General features: G+C 41.8%; 1 protein-coding gene across 1 annotated transcript; it reads left to right on the top strand.

Moving 5' to 3' along the window:
- Positions 1-1,466: 1,466 nt before the first annotated feature.
- LOC116372055 (C-type lectin domain family 4 member K-like) lies at positions 1,467-13,863 on the top strand. The gene is made up of 7 exons (XM_031821129.1): positions 1,467-1,728; positions 2,011-2,104; positions 2,307-2,408; positions 4,051-4,752; positions 8,468-8,592; positions 8,795-8,919; positions 13,003-13,863. Exons 1-7 carry the CDS (start codon positions 1,585-1,587, stop codon positions 13,154-13,156), a joined length of 1,446 nt encoding a protein of 481 aa, XP_031676989.1. The 5' UTR covers positions 1,467-1,584; the 3' UTR covers positions 13,157-13,863.
- The last annotated feature ends 5,702 nt before the right edge of the window (positions 13,864-19,565 follow it).

Here is a 19,565-nt window from a genome sequence, read left to right as displayed (position 1 = left end):
TTTAAAATTTGGAGAGTGGTACTCTAATGTATTGTATTATATTTGCCCCAAATATAACACTGTATTCAAGACAAAAAGTGAATTGCTTTGCCACATTTTTTAGCAGTATTGCTTTAATGCCTTTTTGCAAACAGAAAACATGTTTTGGAATATTTTTATTCTGTACAGGCTTCCTTCTTTTCACTCTGTCAATTAGGTTAGTATTGTGGAATAACTACAATGTTGTTGATCCATCCTCAGTATTCTCCTATCACAGGAATTAAACTCTGCAACTGTTTTAAAGTCACCATTGGTCTCATAGTGAAATTCCTGAGTGGTTTCCTTCCTCTCCGGCAACTGAGTTAGAAAGGACGCCTGTATCTTTGTAGTGACTGGGTTTATTGATACACCATCCAAAGTACAATTAATAACCATGTTCAAAGGGATATTAAATGTCTGATTTTATCATTTTTACCCATTTACCAATACGTGCCCTTTTTGGGAAGCATTGGAAAACATCTATGGTCTTTGTGGTTGAATCTGTGTTTGAAATTCACTGCTCGGCTGAGGGTCCTTACATATAATTGTATGTGTGGGGTACAGAGATGAGGTACTTATAGACAAATCTGGTTAAAACACAACAAAAAAGTGGAACAAGTCAAGGGGTGTGATAACTTTCTGAAGGCACTGTAGTTTCACGTGCCAATGCAAACTAGCATGCTAGTAGATACCATAGACTTGCAGTCATTGCGCTAACACTAGTTAGCAATTGCGATAAAGCTATTAAGCAACTTCCTATAAACTTCATGCAGAGACATAAACATGGTGTCCAGTCCATCTGACTCTGGAGAAGGAGATAAAGGGCTTCATTGCCATAATCCTGAAGCATCTAATAATTCATATTCTCATTGGAGTTGCTGTTATTTTTTAGCTGTAGGACGAGAAAACACATGCAGCTTTAATTAGCCTAGCTAGCTAGCAAGTTATTAACTAGCTTCTCCAGTTTGATTCAGTCAAGACAGGTACTACGCAATCATATTGGATGATAAATACACTTGAGGTTAGCATGATTCAGCTTAACCAGTACAAAGGAACCAATGGGATAGTCCCAAAGGTGCAAAATCTGCTCCTATTGGGTAAAACATTCATATTTAAAGCCTAAATTCCATATCTCTAAACCAGTTGTCCTGTATGTATTTTGATCGCCCCAGAGCTTCTAACACATTACATACGAATCAGACAATGCATAAAATATGACACAATCATAACAGATGAAATTAAGAAAATAAATCTTATTATGGTCTACATTGGTTTGTTGTTAAGACAAGCATAACACAATGTAGTGATTGAGCATTGTTAAGTGTCCTGGTGTTTTTTTAACAGTCCAAATGACCCCACATTTCTGTGCAGCATTCTGTAACTTGAACTTTCAGTTGACTGTGAACTTTAGTTCCTCATACTGCCTGTTTCCAACCACTCACACACTTTCTGGATAAGCCCAAATTAACCACATGATACCTTGTATCTGAACCTATCGTCCAGTGGTGTATTAGTTCATAATTGTTTGGCCAAATAAGGTAAAGGATATGCTGATGTTGACACAAAATGTGCAGTGGTTTAGACAAAAAAAAAACACACAACTCCAATCTTACATTTCGTGCTCACTCAGTACATCTGGTTACGTTGGACATATTTACACACCAATGTAATATATTTGGACGCATTTCTTTTCAACTCTCAAAGACCGTGGTAAGATTTTCTTCCTCATTTCACCTGATTAATACATGCTACTGTTATGTACTGTCTGTGTGGGGGGGGTTTAGATATATACAACTTTATGTTTCAAATATTAATATTTGACCTAAGCAGAGTAATCACTAATTGAGTTTGTACGTTTGGGACTATCCCATTGTTTCCTCTGTGGTAAATCAACTACGTCAAGCTCACCTCCAGTACTTCAAATAACGATACATAAGGCACAGATACACATTTTGAGTGTAAAAATGTAAGAGACAATCTATACAAACACAGGTGGAGAATCCAACAATGCAGACCATGGATATTGACAAAGACACATATGCCAACAAGCCCAGAAAAAAGGATTACATCGGTGTTACATTTTCAGGTATCAATGCAAGTACACACACACACACACACACACACACACACACACACACACACACACACACACACACACACACACACACACACACACACACACACAAACCACTTTCTCAGACGAGTACCTATTAGTCCCCTCACAATTCTGGATGATATAAAAAAAATGTAACATTACCCGAGAGAGTTTATAATACCTTGAGATTCAGCTAACTTTCAGTGGTGGAAGAGACCATCCGGAGTTGCTGCAGTGTGTCTGGGGCTGCTGTGTGTCCTCCTATTGGCTGGGATCATAGGCCTGTCTGTCTACTGTAAGTGTATACGTTTATTATGTTTTCAGTAATAAACTCAGTAAAAAAAGAAACGTCCCTTTTTCAGGACCCCGTCTTTCAAAGAAAATTTGTAAAAATCCAAATGACTTCACAGATCTTCATTGTAAAGTGTTTAAACACTGTTCCCCATGCTTGTTCAATGAACCATAAACAATTAATGGAACGGTTGTTAAGACACTAACAGCTTACAGACGGTAGGCAATTAAGGTCACGTTTATGAAAACTTAGGACACTAAAGAGGCCTTTCTACTGACTCTGAAAAACACCAGAAAGATGCCCAGGGTCCCTGCTCATCTGCGTGAACGTGCCTCAGGCATGCAGCAAGGAGGCATGAGGACTGCAGATGTGGCCAGGGCAATAAATTGCAATGTCCGTACTGTGAGACACCTAAGACAGAGCTACAGGGAGACAGGATGGACAGCTGATTGTCCTCGCAGTGGCCGATCACGTGTAACAACACCTGCACAGGATCGGTACATCCGAACATTACACATGCGGGACAGGTACAGGATGGCAACAACAACTGCCCGAGTTGCACCAGGAATGCACAATCCCTCCATCAGTGCTCAGACTGTCCCCGCAATAGGCTGAGAGAGGCTGGACTGAGGGCTTGTAGGCCTGTTGTAAGGCAGGCCCTCACCAGACATCACCGGCAACAACGTCGCCTATGGGCACAAACCCACCGTCGCTGGACCAGACAGGACTGGCAAAAAGTCCTCTTCACTGACGAGTCGCGGTTTTGTCTCACCAGGTGTGATGGTCGGATTCGCGTTTATCGTCGAAGGAATGAGCGTTTACACCAAGGCCTGTACTCTGGAGCGGGATCGATTTGGAGGTGGAGGGTTCGTCATGGTCTGGGGCGGTGTGTCACAGCATCATTGAACTGAGCTTGTTGTTATTGCAGGCAATCTCAACGCTGTGCGTTACAGGGAAGACATCCTCCTCCCTCATGTGGTACCCTTCCTGCAGGCTCATCCTGACATGACCCTCCAGCATGACAATGACACCAGCCATACTGCTCGTTCTGTGCGTGATTTCCTGCAAGACAGGAATGTCAGTGTTCTGCCATGGCCAGCGAAGAGCCCGGATCGCAATCCCATTGAGCAAATCTGGGACCTGTTGGATCGGAGGGTGAGGGCTATCTGGCAAATCTGGTGCAGTCCATGAGGAGATGCACTGCAGTACTTAATGCAGCTGGTGGCCACACCAGATACAGACTGTTAATTTTGACCCCCCTTTGTTCAGGGACACATTATTCAATTTCTGTTTATCACATGTCTGTGGAACTTGTTCAGTTTATGTCTCAGTTGTTGAATATTTTTATTTTCATACAAATATTTACAGATATTTTAAGTTTGCTGAAAATAAACGCAGTTGACAGTGAGAGGACGTTTCTTTTTTTGCTGAGTTTACATTCTTCATCATCAGTAGTTTAATACTTAGATGTTCAAAGGAGATTTATAATGATGGATTGGTACAACAAAGGATTTTACAACGGGGAAATTACTGTTTTGTCCTCAGTGATGTAAGCACATGTGTATACTATATCCACTTGTGTGGCCTAATTTTGTTTAATAAAATTGTTAAAAAAATAAAAATCTATATGTTTTTATTTTGACAGATACCCGAGTCATTGGTCATTACTGCTCTGCAGAGAGATTCCAGACGTCCAGTTTGAACAACCTGACTAAAGAGAGAGACCAGCTAAAGACCAGTTACACCACCCCAACTAAAGAGAGAAACCAGTTAAAGACCAGTTACAGCACCCTGACTAAAGAGAGAAACCAGTTACAGACCAGTTACACCACCCTGACTAAAGATAGAGACCAGCTACAGACCAGTTACAACACCCTGACTAAAGAGAGAGACCAGCTACAGAGCAGATACAACAACCTGACTAAAGAGAGAGACCCGCTACAGAACAGTTACAACACCCTGACTAGAGAGAGAGACCAGTTACAGACCAGATACAACACCCTGACTAAAGAGAGAGACCAGCTACAGACCAGATACAACACCCTGACTAAAGAGAAAAACCAGTTACAGACAAGTTCTAACACCCTGACTAAAGAGAAAGACCTGCTACAGACCAGTTATAACACCCTGACTAAAGAGAGAGACCAGTTACAGACCAGTAGTAACACCCTGACTAAAGAGAGAGACCAGTTACAGACCAGTAGTAACACCCTGACTAAAGAGAAATACCAGCTACAGACAAGTTATAACACCCTGACTAAAGAGAGAGACCAGTTACAGACCAGTTACAACAACCTGACTGAAGAGAGAGACCACTTGAAGGAAGAGCTAAACAAACAGAGCTGTGGTAAGAAATTGGAAAATGACTTGACTGTTTTGTGGTACTCCAGATCTGCTAGATTAGGTATTCCCAAACTGGGGAACACGCAATGCTGTCGGAGGTACGCTTGCATGATGACGAGTTTCTCACACGACTGGCCTATCTGGGTGATGTTTTTTCTCGCCTGAATGATCTAAATCTAGAATTACAGGAACTCTCCGCAACTATATTCAATGTGCGGGACAAAATTGAGGCTATGATTAAGAAGCTGGGGCTATTTTCTGTCTGCATTAACAAGGACAACACACAGGTCTTTCCCATCATTGTATGATTTTTTTTGTGTGCAAATGAACTAAAGCTTATGGACAATGTCAAATGTGATATAGCGACGCACCTGAGTGAGCTGGGTGTGCAATTACGGAGGTACTTTTCCGAAAAGGACGACAAAAGCAACTGGATACGTTACCCCTTTCATGCCCTGCTTCCAGTCCACTTACCGATATCTGAACAAGAGAGCCTCATTGAAATTGCAACAAGCAGTTCTGTGAAAATAGAATTTAATTAAAAGCCACTGCCAGATTTTTGGGATAGGGCTGCGCTCAGAGTATCCTGCCTTGGCAAACAGTGCTGTTAAGACAGGAATGCCCTTTGCAACCATGTACCTATGTGAGAGTGGATTCTTGGCCCTCGCTAGCATGAAAACCAAATACAGACTGTGTGTGGAAAAGTATTTAAGACTGAGACTCTCTCTAATACAACCCAACATTGCAGAGTTAAGTGCATCCTTTCAAGCATACCCTTCTCATTAACCTGTGGTGAGTTATTCACAATTTTTGATGAACAAATAAGGTTTTATATGTAAGATGGCTAAATAAAGAGCAAAACGATTATTATTATTATATTATTATTTGTGCCCTGGTCCTATAAGAGCTCGTTGTCACTTCCCACGAGCCAGGTTGTGACAAAAACTCACACTCATTCTTATGTTTAATAAATGTATCGTATAGTGTGTGTGGCAGGCTTACAATGATGGCAAAAAACAACATTTGAGAGTGTGCTGACCCTGGTGCTAGAGGGGGTACAGCTGGAGGTTGAATGTTTGAAGGGGTACGGGACTATAAAAAGTTTGGGAACCACTGTGCTAGATCAATTGACTGTTTCACTGTACGCCAGATCTGCTAGATCCATAGACATTAAGACCAGTACATAGTGATAACGCTGACGTCGTCCACTTATTTCTTATGGATAAGTGCCGATGCCGAATGATTCCGGAAGTATTTTAATTTGAAGCGTGCCATATTGCTGAATGGGACTGAATGTTACCCAGAAAATCGCTAAGGTTCATGTTGAAAGCAGCCGTCACTAGCAAAGCATCATGGTCGATGTAGTCGTTTTCATCCTGCCTGAGAGCACGTACATGAGGGCGTGAGCCTCCGCTAAGCCTGCCGGCCCGTGATTGGTCTGTGTCAGGACGTGGTCCTGTGTGACGACAATATAGTGATCAGAATTTATCACTATTTAATTAAATATCCCGATTTGTAGAGAATTTTAAAATAATTCACATAGGGGATCAAACTTGATCTTAGTAAACAAATTGTTGAGCCCAAAACAGTATCTTTAAAAAATGGGTCCGTTCTAGCGATCGTAATGGATTTAGGCTTTTTTGGGCACCGCTAGTTTGCTATGCAGTGGACGACCAACAGAGCACTTGACTTCATGCTCCAAACCGGACACTGGGGGCCTGGCTTGATCCAAATAGTAGCCTAATTGTTTTCTGAAAAATATATATTTTAGGTGCGCTTGATTTACTGTATTTTTACAGATCGGGGTTGGACGGATTACAATACAAGTCATTTAATGTAATCCATTGGATTACCTCGAAATAAGTGTTATTTCATTTTTAACATATGCTGTTCCCATCCAACACAATGGATTTTTAACCTAAACGGACATGTAACGGATACAAGATAAATCTGATCATCTCATTAGTTAGATGATCAATTGTGCGATACTCTGCATGTAGACAAGAGTTTCTTAAACTATGGCTCGGGACCGAAAGTGGGCCCTGAGCATGTGGGAGGTGGTTTGCAAGTTATGAGTACGTCTACACACTGTTTCTTCATAATTTGGGTCATTGGAGGACAATTTAGGTCACGGGAGTAAGGCCAATTTCTAATTTGGATCTTGAGCTGAAAAAGTTAAAGAACCCTTGATGTAGATTATTCAAAGAGTTGGCAAAAACAAGTAGATCTGTCAGCAAAGACAGATTTTTGCGTACTTAGATGGCTCTGGTCACTTATCAGTTGATACCAGGCTTCTGAGAAGGAAGCTGGCTGTGGACGCTTATCAGTTGAAACCAGGCTGCTGAGTAGGCATCTGGTTTGTCATGTGTGTCTTCCCAGTATTTGGAAATTAAACAGGATGCAGCTGTGTTGATGAATTAAAAACAACCTTTTGATGTGAGAGTTAATTTCTCAGTAAGTAGGGGTCAGACTTTTTTTGTTAAAAAAAAAGTTTTTTTGTGGAAAGCAACCAAGTAAAGCAACCAATGAAAGCATATTTTTGGAGTTTTGGATATTTCAAATAGACTAGAGCAGATCAGTTCATGTTCAGTAAGGGGTGTATTTAATCAGATCCGGTTTAGCCGGCATCCACATAGCAGTTGTTTTGATGGTGTCAGAGGTGGAACTGCGTTAGAGCTGTCAAATCCACAAGCAGCTCCTGGCATTGTACACTGAGTGTACTAAATATTAGGAACACCTCCTTATCATTGACTTGCATCCTCTTTAACCCAGAGAACAGCCTCAATTCCTCAGGGCATGGACTCTACAAGGTGTCAAAAGCATTCTACATGGATGCTGGCCCATGCTGACTACAATGCACAGTTGATACGCACAGGAAGCTGTTGAGTGCGAAAAACCCAGCAGCGTTGCAGTTCTTGACACACTCAAAACTGGCACCTACTACCATACCCCGTTCAAAGGCACTTAAATCTTTTGTCTTGCCCATTCACCCTCTGAATGGCACACACACACAATCCATGTCTCAAGGCTTAAACATCTTTAACCCGTCTCCTCCCCTTCATCCACACGGATTGAAGTGGATTTAACAGGTGACATCAATAAGAGATCATAGCTTTCACCTGGATTCACTTGGTCAGTCTATGTCATGGAAAGAGCAAGTGCTCCTAATGTTTTGTACACTCAGTGTACCTAATGCAGACATTGCCATTGGCTACACAGATTTGCATTAAGAGATCCCATGCAGCTTTGTTTACACTTTCGAACCCAGGAATGATTAGGATGATAGAATCCACATGATTTATTTGAATGATTTTTCCATTTGAGCGTCATTTCTATATAGTCTACACTTTCTCGTTCTGAACTTCTAACACAAGTGTGTGGCTTCGTGACATTGATCGCAAGAGCAGCCACTCACGGATCTAACACAGTTCAACCTCCAACACCACCAAAACATCCGCTATGCAGCAGTCTGCTGTCGCCTTAACACTTGATCTGATTGAATCTAGGTCAAAACATTTTGGGGAACTGAAAGGACAAGCTTCCATTCCCACTGAAAGTCACCAAGGACGCTGTTGTTTCTAAACCACCATGCCATTTGGGTCCTGGTGGAAAATAGTGCACTACGCAGGGAATAAGGTGCTATTTTGTCCCTGGTGTAGACAAATGTGATCGGTATCATGGGTTTGTCATGAAATAACCTCTACGCTCCTGTCCCCAAGGATGGAAGAAGTTTAAGTCCAGTTTGTACTACCTCTCTACTGAGAAGAAATCCTGGACAGAGAGCAGACAGGACTGTCTGGGACGAGGAGCACACCTGGTGATCATTAACAGCAGAGAGGAACAGGTGAGAGGGAGTTAGTCAATTATATTTTTGATAGTTTCAACATTTTGTTTCTATTTCAACTCCTGTTTGTTTTTCACTTTATCATGTCGCTATCTTTAACCAATGTTTGCAAGCCCCCCCTCCACAATAAAACGTGAATAATCCTGACAGAAAAGCATGTTTGTATGTGATTCAAGACCTTTTCTTTGTGACAAAACAATAGGAATTTATCCATGAATGGAGTGGATGCCTGGAAATCTATCTTGGTTTCCATGACACCAATACAGAGGGGGTTTGGGAGTGGATTAACGATGGCACATTAGACCAATCATCAGCTCCTGTCACTACGTGAGTGGACCTGTTCTGGATGATATTTTACAGTCTAATTCCTAACAAATTCCGTTTTTACCATCTGATTATCTGTGTTGGTATTGGATGACTTTTTACTGTCTGTTTCTATGTGCTTCTATAGTTAGGGCCATCTACTTTAAGTGCTGCCTGTCTTCCCAGTAGTCTACTTGGTGCGTGAACTGCTGACTGCTCATAACTTCCAGATGATTGTTGACACATCAACCAGGATTAAGGGGCAGGGCCATTTCTCCTCTCCTAGGCAATCAGAAATGAGCACCGGGAGGTGTGTTCTTCACCTTTGAAAGGCAATTAGCATTTAGTGTTAGTACTTCAGTCTCCCCTGTTTCCTCAGCGGCAGCTGTCATGTCAGTGGTGGTCTTGTTGCCAAAACTAAGATGGTCGTCGAAACAAAGGCGGTTCTGCCGAGTTGTTCTGCCGAGTTGTCCTGCCGAGTTGTCCTGCCGAGTTGTTCAAGGAAGGCTCCACACCACTCTCTCACTTGAGTGTCTTACCCAGCTCCTTTCTGATGAACTCATTTTGCTCTTTTGTAGATTTGGCGACTATTAGTGTGTTCTATACCTGTTCACTGCTCTCCCTGTAGGCTTTACAGACACTCCCCACCCTTCCACTACAGCCCTTCTAATGTAGTGTACCCTGCACGCACAACCCATGTGGAATTCCTGGTTTTCCGATCTGCGGTCAAGTACGCAGAGTTCATCTCAGCCTATGCTGCTTCTCAGTCCCTTGACCTTTTGGCCCTGACAGAGACAAGGATCACCCCTAGAGAACACTGCTACTCCAGCTGCTCTCTCTTCATCTGACTACGTGTTCTCTCATAGTTCGAGAGCATCTGGTCGTCGTGGTGATGGCACAGGACTACTCAGTTCTCCTAAGTGGAGATGTTCTCTTGTCTCCCTCTCTCACCTGTCCATCTCCTCATTTCAGTTTCATGTTGTCACTGTCAATTGTCCACTTGAGTTTAACATTGTTGTTATCTATCGCCCACCAGGTGCTCTTAGAGAGTTACTCAATGAGCTTGACACCTTAAAGCTAATTTACTGACAATGGGTCACCGCTCTTCGTATTTGGTGACTTACACCTCCTGACGTTGGCCTTTGATGAATTTCTTTCCTTCATTTCCGATTAATTTTCCCTCCTTGCCTCTTTTGACCTCACCTTTCCCCAGTCCCTTCCCACTCACAAGGCAGGCAATACGCTTGACCTCATCTTTCCCCAGTCCCCTCCCACTCACAAGGCAGGCAATACGCTTGACCTCATCTTTACTAAAGGCTGTTCGCCTCCTAATCTCACTGCAACCCTCCAGGTCTCTGTTCTCCTCCTAATCTCACTGCAACCCTCCAGGTCTCTGTTCTCCTCCTAATCTCACTGCAACCCTCCAGGTCTCTGTTCTCCTACTAATCTCACTGCAACCCTCCAGGTCTCTGTTCTCCTACTAATCTCACTGCAACCCTCCAGGTCTCTGTTCACCTCCTAATCTCACTGCAACCCTCCAGGTCTCTGTTCTCCTCCTAATCTCACTGCAACCCTCCAGGTCTCTGTTCACCTCCTAATCTCACTGCAACCCTCCAGGTCTCTGTTCTCCTCCTAATCTCACTGCAACCCTCCAGGTCTCTGTTATCCTCCTAATCTCACTGCAACCCTCCAGGTCTCTGTTCTCCTCCTAATCTCACTGCAACCCTCCAGGTCTCTGTTCTCCTCCTAATCTCACTGCAACCCTCCAGGTCTCTGTTCACCTCCTAATCTCACTGCAACCCTCCAGGTCTCTGTTCTCCTCCTAATCTCACTGCAACCCTCCAGGTCTCTGTTATCCTCCTAATCTCACTGCAACCCTCCAGGTCTCTGTTCTCCTCCTAATCTCACTGCAACCCTCCAGGTCTCTGTTCTCCTCCTAATCTCACTGCAACCCTCCAGGTCTCTGTTCTCCTCCTAATCTCACTGCAACCCTCCAGGTCTCTGTTCTCCTCCTAATCTCACTGCAACCCTCCAGGTCTCTGTTCTCCTACTAATCTCACTGCAACCCTCCAGGTCTCTGTTCTCCTCCTAATCTCACTGCAACCCTCCAGGTCTCTGTTCTCCTCCTAATCTCACTGCAACCCTCCAGGTCTCTGTTCTCCTACTAATCTCACTGCAACCCTCCAGGTCTCTGTTCTCCTACTAATCTCACTGCAACCCTCCAGGTCTCTGTTCTCCTCCTAATCTCACTGCAACCCTCCAGGTCTCTGTTCTCCTACTAATCTCACTGCAACCCTCCAGGTCTCTGTTCTCCTACTAATCTCAGTGCAACCCTCCAGGTCTCTGTTCTCCTACTAATCTCACTGCAACCCCCTCCAGGTCTCTGTTCTCCTCCTAATCTCACTGCAACCCTCCAGGTCTCTGTTCACCTCCTAATCTCACTGCAACCCTCCAGGTCTCTGTTCACCTCCTAATCTCACTGCAACCCCCTCCAGGTCTCTGATCACTACTTTTTTTCCTTTTCTGTCTCCCTTTCCTCCAACCCTAACCACTCAGCACCTATCTAGATGGCCATGCGCCGTCACAATCTTCTCTCTCTCTCTCTCCCACTACTCTCTCCTCTTCTATCCTATCATCTCTCCCTTCTGCTAAACCCTTCTCCCTCCTGTCTCCCGATTCTCCCTTTTTGACCCTACTCTCCTCCCTTTCCACATCATATGACTCACACTGTCCCCTTTCCTCCCTGGCCGGCTCGGCCCTCCCCTCCTGCCCCGTGGCTGTGACTCATTGCGAGCTTACAGAACAGGGCTGTGGGCAGCTGAGTGAAAAAGGAGGAAAATGTATCTCCCACCCGACAACCTGACCCCATCCCCTCCTCCAGACCATCTCTGGAGACCTTCTCTCTTTCCTCATCAACTCATCCCTGAATGCGTCCCCTCTTGACCTGAAAATGGCCCGATCCGCTCCGCTCCTCAAGAAACCAACACTCGACTCCTCTGACATCAAAAACTACAGACCGGTATCCTTTTAAAAATGTTCTGTCCAAAACACTTGAGCGTGCGGTCTCTGACCAACTCTCTCCCAACCCGGGCACTCAGTTCTCCCACCTCTGGTCTCTTGGCCCTCCCACCTTTTACGGAAGCCCAGTCCAATCTCTTCCTCCTGAAGCTAGGACAACAATCTTCCAAAAAACATCTGAAAGCCGACATCTTCAGAAAGTAGCTTAAATCATCCCACATACCCCCCCACCACCACACCACACCCACCCAGAAGCCTTTCATGAACTAACACTCACACTTGACTTTTTCCACCCTTACTAGCTCTTACCTAACCTTACTAGCTCTTACCTAACTTTACTAGCTCTTACCTAACCTTACTAGCTCTTACCTAACCTTACTAGCTCTTACCTAACCTTTCTAGCTCTTACCCTACCTTACTAGCTCTTACCTAACCTTACTAGCTCTTACCTTACTAGCTCTTACCTTACCTTACTAGCTCTTACCTTACCTTACTAGCTCTTACCTTACTAGCTCTTACCTTACTAGCTCTTACCTTACCTTACTAGCTCTTACCTAACCTTACTAGCTCTTACCTTACTGGCTCTTACCTTACCTTACTAGCTCTTACCTTACCTTACTAGCTCTTACCTAACCTTACTAGCTCTTACCTTACCTTACTAGCTCTTACCTTACCTTACTAGCTCTTACTTTACTAGCTCTTACCTTACCTTACTAGCTCTTACCTTACCTTACTAGCTCTTACCTTACTAGCTCTTACCTTACTAGCTCTGACTTTGCTGATAGCTACTTTACTGAGGAAAAATGTACTTACTATGACTGAGATGTGGTTGTCCCACTTAGCTATCTGAAGATGAATTCACTAACTGTAAGTCTCTCTGGGTAAGAGCGTCTGCTAAATGACTCAAATGTAAATGTCATGTGTGTTGGATGTCTTTTTACCTTCTGTTTCCCTGTGTTGTTCCATGTGACTTTTTACCGTCTGACTATCTGTGGTGTTGTTCCAGGTGACTTTTTACCGTCTGACTATCTGTGCTGTAGCCTGTTTTATTGCTTTTTTGACTACTTTTTGCCATCTGTTTTGTTATAGGTATTGGAGGAATGGGGAACCAAACGATGCAAATCAGGGTGAAGACTGCGCTCATCTCTCAAAGATGGCATCAGACCCACTAAAGAGTTGGAACGACGTACCATGCACAATGAATAAGCACTGGATGTGTGAGAAGACAACGTCCACATTGTAATTATGTGTTTAGAGTTTTGAAACATGAGACATTTTGATGATCTGTTTTACATTTTTGTGTTAAGCTCATTCTTGTGAAAATTTGGCAAAGTGATTGGGGGGAAAAAAACATAGGTACATTGACCCTTATTTTAGCATGGTGGGCTAACACAGTCTGTTCTTGCACATATGACCCTGGTTCAAAACCCAGCCGGCGACATTTACAGCCTAAAATTCTCATTTGGATATCCAATGTGACTAGATGATGTTTTATTTCGTAATGAAATCCCAACATTATATGATCAGAAACTGTTATGGATTTAAGTGGACTGGCGAAGCAGCTTAAGTAATAGAACTCCTGATGTATTAGCAAAGACACGTAACAGCTTATTATTTAACAGTACAACATCACTATAGACCATGTATGCTGTACTGGTAATATAATGGGTCACTATAGACCATGTATGCTGTACTGGTAATATAATGGGTCACTATAGACCATGTATGCTGTACTGGTAATATAATGGGTCAGTATAGACCATGTATGCTGTACTGGTAATATAATGGGTCAGTATAGACCATGTATGCTGTACTGGTAATATAATGGGTCAGTAGACCATGTATGCTGTACTGGTAATATAATGGGTCAGTAGACCATGTATGCTGTATTGGTAATATAATGGGTCAGTAGACCATGTATGCTGTACTGGTAATATAATGGGTCAGTAGACCATGTATGCTGTACTGGTAATATAATGGGTCAGTAGACCATGTATGCTGTACTGGTAATATAATGGGTCAGTAGACCATGTATGCTGTACTGGTAATATAATGGGTCAGTAGACCATGTATGCTGTATTGGTAATATAATAGGTCAGTAGACCATGTATGCTGTACTGGTAATATAATGGGTCAGTATAGACCATGTATGCTGTACTGGTAATATAATGGGTCAGTATAGACCATGTATGCTGTACTGGTAATATAATAGGTCAGTAGACCATGTATGCTGTACTGGTAATATAATGGGTCAGTATAGACCATGTATGCTGTACTGGTAATATAATGGGTCAGTATAGACCATGTATGCTGTACTGGTAATATAATAGGTCAGTAGACCATGTATGCTGTATTGGTAATATAATGGGTCACTATAGACCATGTATGCTGTACTGGTAATATAATGGGTCACTATAGACCATGTATGCTGTACTGGTAATATAATGGGTCAGTATAGACCATGTATGCTGTACTGGTAATATAATGGGTCACTATAGACCATGTATGCTGTACTGGTAATATAATGGGTCAGTATAGACCATGTATGCTGTACTGGTAATATAATGGGTCAGTATAGACCATGTATGCTGTACTGGTAATATAATGGGTCAGTATAGACCATGTATGCTGTACTGGTAATATAATGGGTCAGTATAGACCATGTATGCTGTACTGGTAATATAATGGGTCACTATAGACCATGTATGCTGTACTGGTAATATAATGGGTCACTATAGACCATGTATGCTGTACTGGTAATATAATGGGTCACTATAGACCATGTATGCTGTACTGGTAATATAATGGGTCACTATAGACCATGTATGCTGTACTGGTAATATAATGGGTCAGTATAGACCATGTATGCTGTACTGGTAATATAATGGGTCAGTATAGACCATGTATGCTGTACTGGTAATATAATGGGTCAGTATAGACCATGTATGCTGTACTGGTAATATAATGGGTCAGTATAGACCATGTATGCTGTATTGGTAATATAATGGGTCACTATAGACCATGTATGCTGTATTGGTAATATAATGGGTCAGTATAGACCATGTATGCTGTACTGGTAATATAATGGGTCACTATAGACCATGTATGCTGTATTGGTAATATAATGGGTCAGTATAGACCATGTATGCTGTACTGGTAATATAATGGGTCACTATAGACCATGTATGCTGTACTGGTAATATAATGGGTCAGTATAGACCATGTATGCTGTACTGGTAATATAATGGGTCAGTATAGACCATGTATGCTGTACTGGTAATATAATGGGTCACTATAGACCATGTATGCTGTATTGGTAATATAATGGGTCAGTATAGACCATGTATGCTGTACTGGTAATATAATGGGTCAGTATAGACCATGTATGCTGTACTGGTAATATAATGGGTCACTATAGACCATGTATGCTGTATTGGTAATATAATGGGTCAGTATAGACCATGTATGCTGTACTGGTAATATAATGGGTCACTATAGACCATGTATGCTGTACTGGTAATATAATGGGTCACTATAGACCATGTATGCTGTACTGGTAATATAATGGGTCAGTATAGACCATGTATGCTGTATTGGTAATATAATGGGTCACTATAGACCATGTATGCTGTACTGGTAATATAATGGGTCAGTATAGACCATGTATGCTGTACTGGTAATATAATGGGTCACTATAGACCATGTATGCTGTACTGGTAATATAATGGGTCACTATAGACCATGTATGCTGTACTGGTAATATAATGGGTCAGTATAGACCATGTATGCTGTATTGGTAATATAATGGGTCACTATAGACCATGTATGCTGTACTGGTAATATAATGGGTCACTATAGACCATGTATGCTGTACTGGTAATATAATGGGTCACTATAGACCATGTATGCTGTATTGGTAATATAATGGGTCAGTAGACCATGTATGCTGTATTGGTAATATAATGGGTCAGTAGACCATGTATGCTGTACTGGTAATATAATGGGTCAGTATAGACCATGTATGCTGTACTGGTAATATAATGGGTCAGTATAGACCATGTATGCTGTACTGGTAATATAATGGGTCAGTATAGACCATGTATGCTGTACTGGTAATATAATGGGTCAGTAGACCATGTATGCTGTACTGGTAATATAATGAGTCAGTATAGACCATGTATGCTGTATTGGTAATATAATGGGTCAGTATAGACCATGTATGCTGTATTGGTAATATAATGGGTCAGTAGACCATGTATGCTGTATTGGTAATATAATGGGTCAGTAGACCATGTATGCTGTATTGGTAATATAATGGCTCAGTATAGACCATGTATGCTGTATTGGTAATATAATGGGTCAGTAGACCATGTATGCTGTATTGGTAATATAATGGGTCAGTAGACCATGTATGCTGTATTGGTAATATAATGGGTCAGTAGACCATGTATGCTGTATTGGTAATATAATAGGTCAGTATAGACCATGTATGCTGTACTGGTAATATAATAGGTCAGTAGACCATGTATGCTGTATTGGTAATATAATGGGTCAGTAGACCATGTATGCTGTATTGGTAATATAATAGGTCAGTAGACCATGTATGCTGTACTGGTAATATAATGGGTCAGTAGACCATGTATGCTGTATTGGTAATATAATGGGTCAGTATAGACCATGTATGCTGTATTGGTAATATAATGGGTCAGTAGACCATGTATGCTGTATTGGTAATATAATGGGTCAGTAGACCATGTATGCTGTATTGGTAATATAATGGGTCAGTAGACCATGTATGCTGTATTGGTAATATAATGGGTCAGTATAGACCATGTATGCTGTACTGGTAATATAATGGGTCAGTATAGACCATGTATGCTGTATTGGTAATATAATGGGTCAGTATAGACCATGTATGCTGTACTGGTAATATAATGGGTCAGTATAGACCATGTATGCTGTACTGGTAATATAATGGGTCAGTATAGACCATGTATGCTGTATTGGTAATATAATGGGTCAGTATAGACCATGTATGCTGTATTGGTAATATAATGGGTCAGTATAGACCATGTATGCTGTACTGGTAATATAATGGGTCACTATAGACCATGTATGCTGTACTGGTAATATAATGGGTCACTATAGACCATGTATGCTGTACTGGTAATATAATGGGTCACTATAGACCATGTATGCTGTACTGGTAATATAATGGGTGACTATAGACCATGTATGCTGTACTGGTAATATAATGGGTCACTATAGACCATGTATGCTGTACTGGTAATATAATGGGTCACTATAGACCATGTATGCTGTACTGGTAATATAATGGGTCACTATAGACCATGTATGCTGTACTGGTAATATAATGGGCCACTATAGACCATGTATGCTGTACTGGTAATATTTTAGCTCAGTAGACCATGTTTGCTGTACTGGTAATAATAGTGCAAAAGCCTTGGTGTATGGGTGTGTAGAAAATCATTGATACTTTGTCTGGAATATTGTCGCCACCTGGCGAAATAGATTGGAGCTTGCACTTCAGTTCGTCCTTCCATAGCTCTGGTCCAGAGCGTTAGTGCGCATTCTCTTATATTTTACGCGTTGAACACACTGACTGAGTTTTTAGCGTTTTGGGACACCAGAGGTACATTCATTTCCAATGGAACGCTGCGTTGCCTTTCACAATTGCGTTGCAGAGGCTGTTTCAGTGCGTTCTGTGTGGTTTATACGTTGGATTTATCGAACGTATACGTCAAACTGTATGCGTAAAGGGGATGACAGAAATGGTAACATAAGGTGAATATTGAACTTTTGTTGCACACATATCTAGATGACGCAGCCTACTATTTTGCGCAAGTACAGTCGGTGTGTTCAAAGCGTTATCTTTGAAGTGAAACGCGCACTAACGCCCTGGACCAGAGCTAGGCCTATGACTAACAGCTACTAATAAAAAAAAGTGATTAATCGATTCATGTTGAGGTGGAAGAATAAAATGAAACATTTCCTACAATATGCTGCCAATAACCCTATAAATAGTATGCCTTAATGTGTGATATTAATAAACATTTAAATAAAAAAGACAATATCCAAATGTAAGTCAATATCATGAATATCATAAATACCACCTTCCCACCACTTTAATGCCCCTTCAACTCGTAATTACTAGTGGGAAATCCCTGAGCTCCAACTTCTCCCACATGTTGACCTCTGATGTCACCTACTAAGGAAATGATCTCGATAAGTGCATTTTAGGCAGTTAAATTTAATACAACGTTATTTATAAAAACAATCTACTAATATTTTTTTTAACACTAATTGGCTTACTCTTGGCCTTCCAAGTTGGCGCAGCGGTCTAAGGCACTGCATCTCAGTGCTAGAGGCCTCACTACAGACACCCTGGTTCGAATCCAGACTGTATCACAACCGGCTGTGATTAGGAGTCCCATAGGGCGGTGCACAATTGGCCTAGCGTCGTCTGATTTTGGCCGGTGTGGCAGTCATTGTAAATAAGAATTTGTTCTTAACTGACTTGTCTAGTTAAATATGACCTAGCAGCTTGTTGGCCATTATCTTATCGGCATTTCTCAATGAGGTCAAAGCATGCGAATGTATCCAACTGGTATTTACGACTTCACAACTGTTAATTACATGGCCATCCTCATATTCGTAATCATATCTGTACATTGACAGTTGATAGTTGGGTCGGATAAGTAGATGTTGGCAAATACCTATCTCCCTGCACGTTTATAGACCAAACAACCTGCAGAGTAGGAGCCGCGGAGGGGTGTGTGTTCCACCTGTGTCTCCTCAACTTGCAGTGGGCGGACAATTTTGCTATCAGTCAGAATGCTAGTTGGCGTTTCATCTTTTTTTCCTACCCTCACCCGTTTGTTAGATATTAAGCACATTGATAGCTTGATAGCAAACGTCCTTGCCATGTGATTTATCATAGAAGCATGCTAACGTGAATGACCACACCGAAACAGAAATGAAAGTGATCGGGTGAAATTATGAAGCGAGTGGACAGAGACATACAGCTTTACTCTATCCAATCAGAACAGCAGGATCAATATACAGCCCACCCTTCTCTTTACAGACAGGCAACCTAGCCAGTTGAGCTATTTAGATGATATAGCAGCACCTCGCTTGACTGACTGACAAGAGAAAGATGCGTTTCCGATCACGGATAATAAAGAAAGACTCGGATCATAATCGTATCAAGAGAATTGCTCATTTCCTTCACCATACTTGCTTGTTCGATTACTCGGCACACCTCTAGTAATAACCACCTCCCACTTGGTTATGAATGCAGCATAAATTGACGGAGTAATGCTGCATTCATGGAAAGTGGTAAATACCAGTTGTGAAGTCATAATTCCAGTTGATGCATTCACATGCTTTGAACTCTTTGAGAAACTGCAACTGGCTAAAAGCCAACAATGCTTGAAAACAAATTATAATGTTACAAAACCATATTAATAGATTACTTTTTATAAATAAGGTTTTGTTGCACTTAACTGCAGAAAATGCTGTTCTGGAAGTAATTTTCTTAGTAGATGACGACAAAAGTCAGCATGTGGGAGAAGTCTGAGCTCAGGGATGATAAACGTGTTTTCCTCTAGTAATTACCAGTTGGAGGGGAC

Source organism: Oncorhynchus kisutch, unplaced genomic scaffold (assembly GCF_002021735.2).
Source record: "Oncorhynchus kisutch isolate 150728-3 unplaced genomic scaffold, Okis_V2 scaffold3875, whole genome shotgun sequence".
Taxonomy (NCBI): domain Eukaryota; kingdom Metazoa; phylum Chordata; class Actinopteri; order Salmoniformes; family Salmonidae; genus Oncorhynchus; species Oncorhynchus kisutch.
This window is presented reverse-complemented; position numbering and strand designations above follow the sequence as displayed.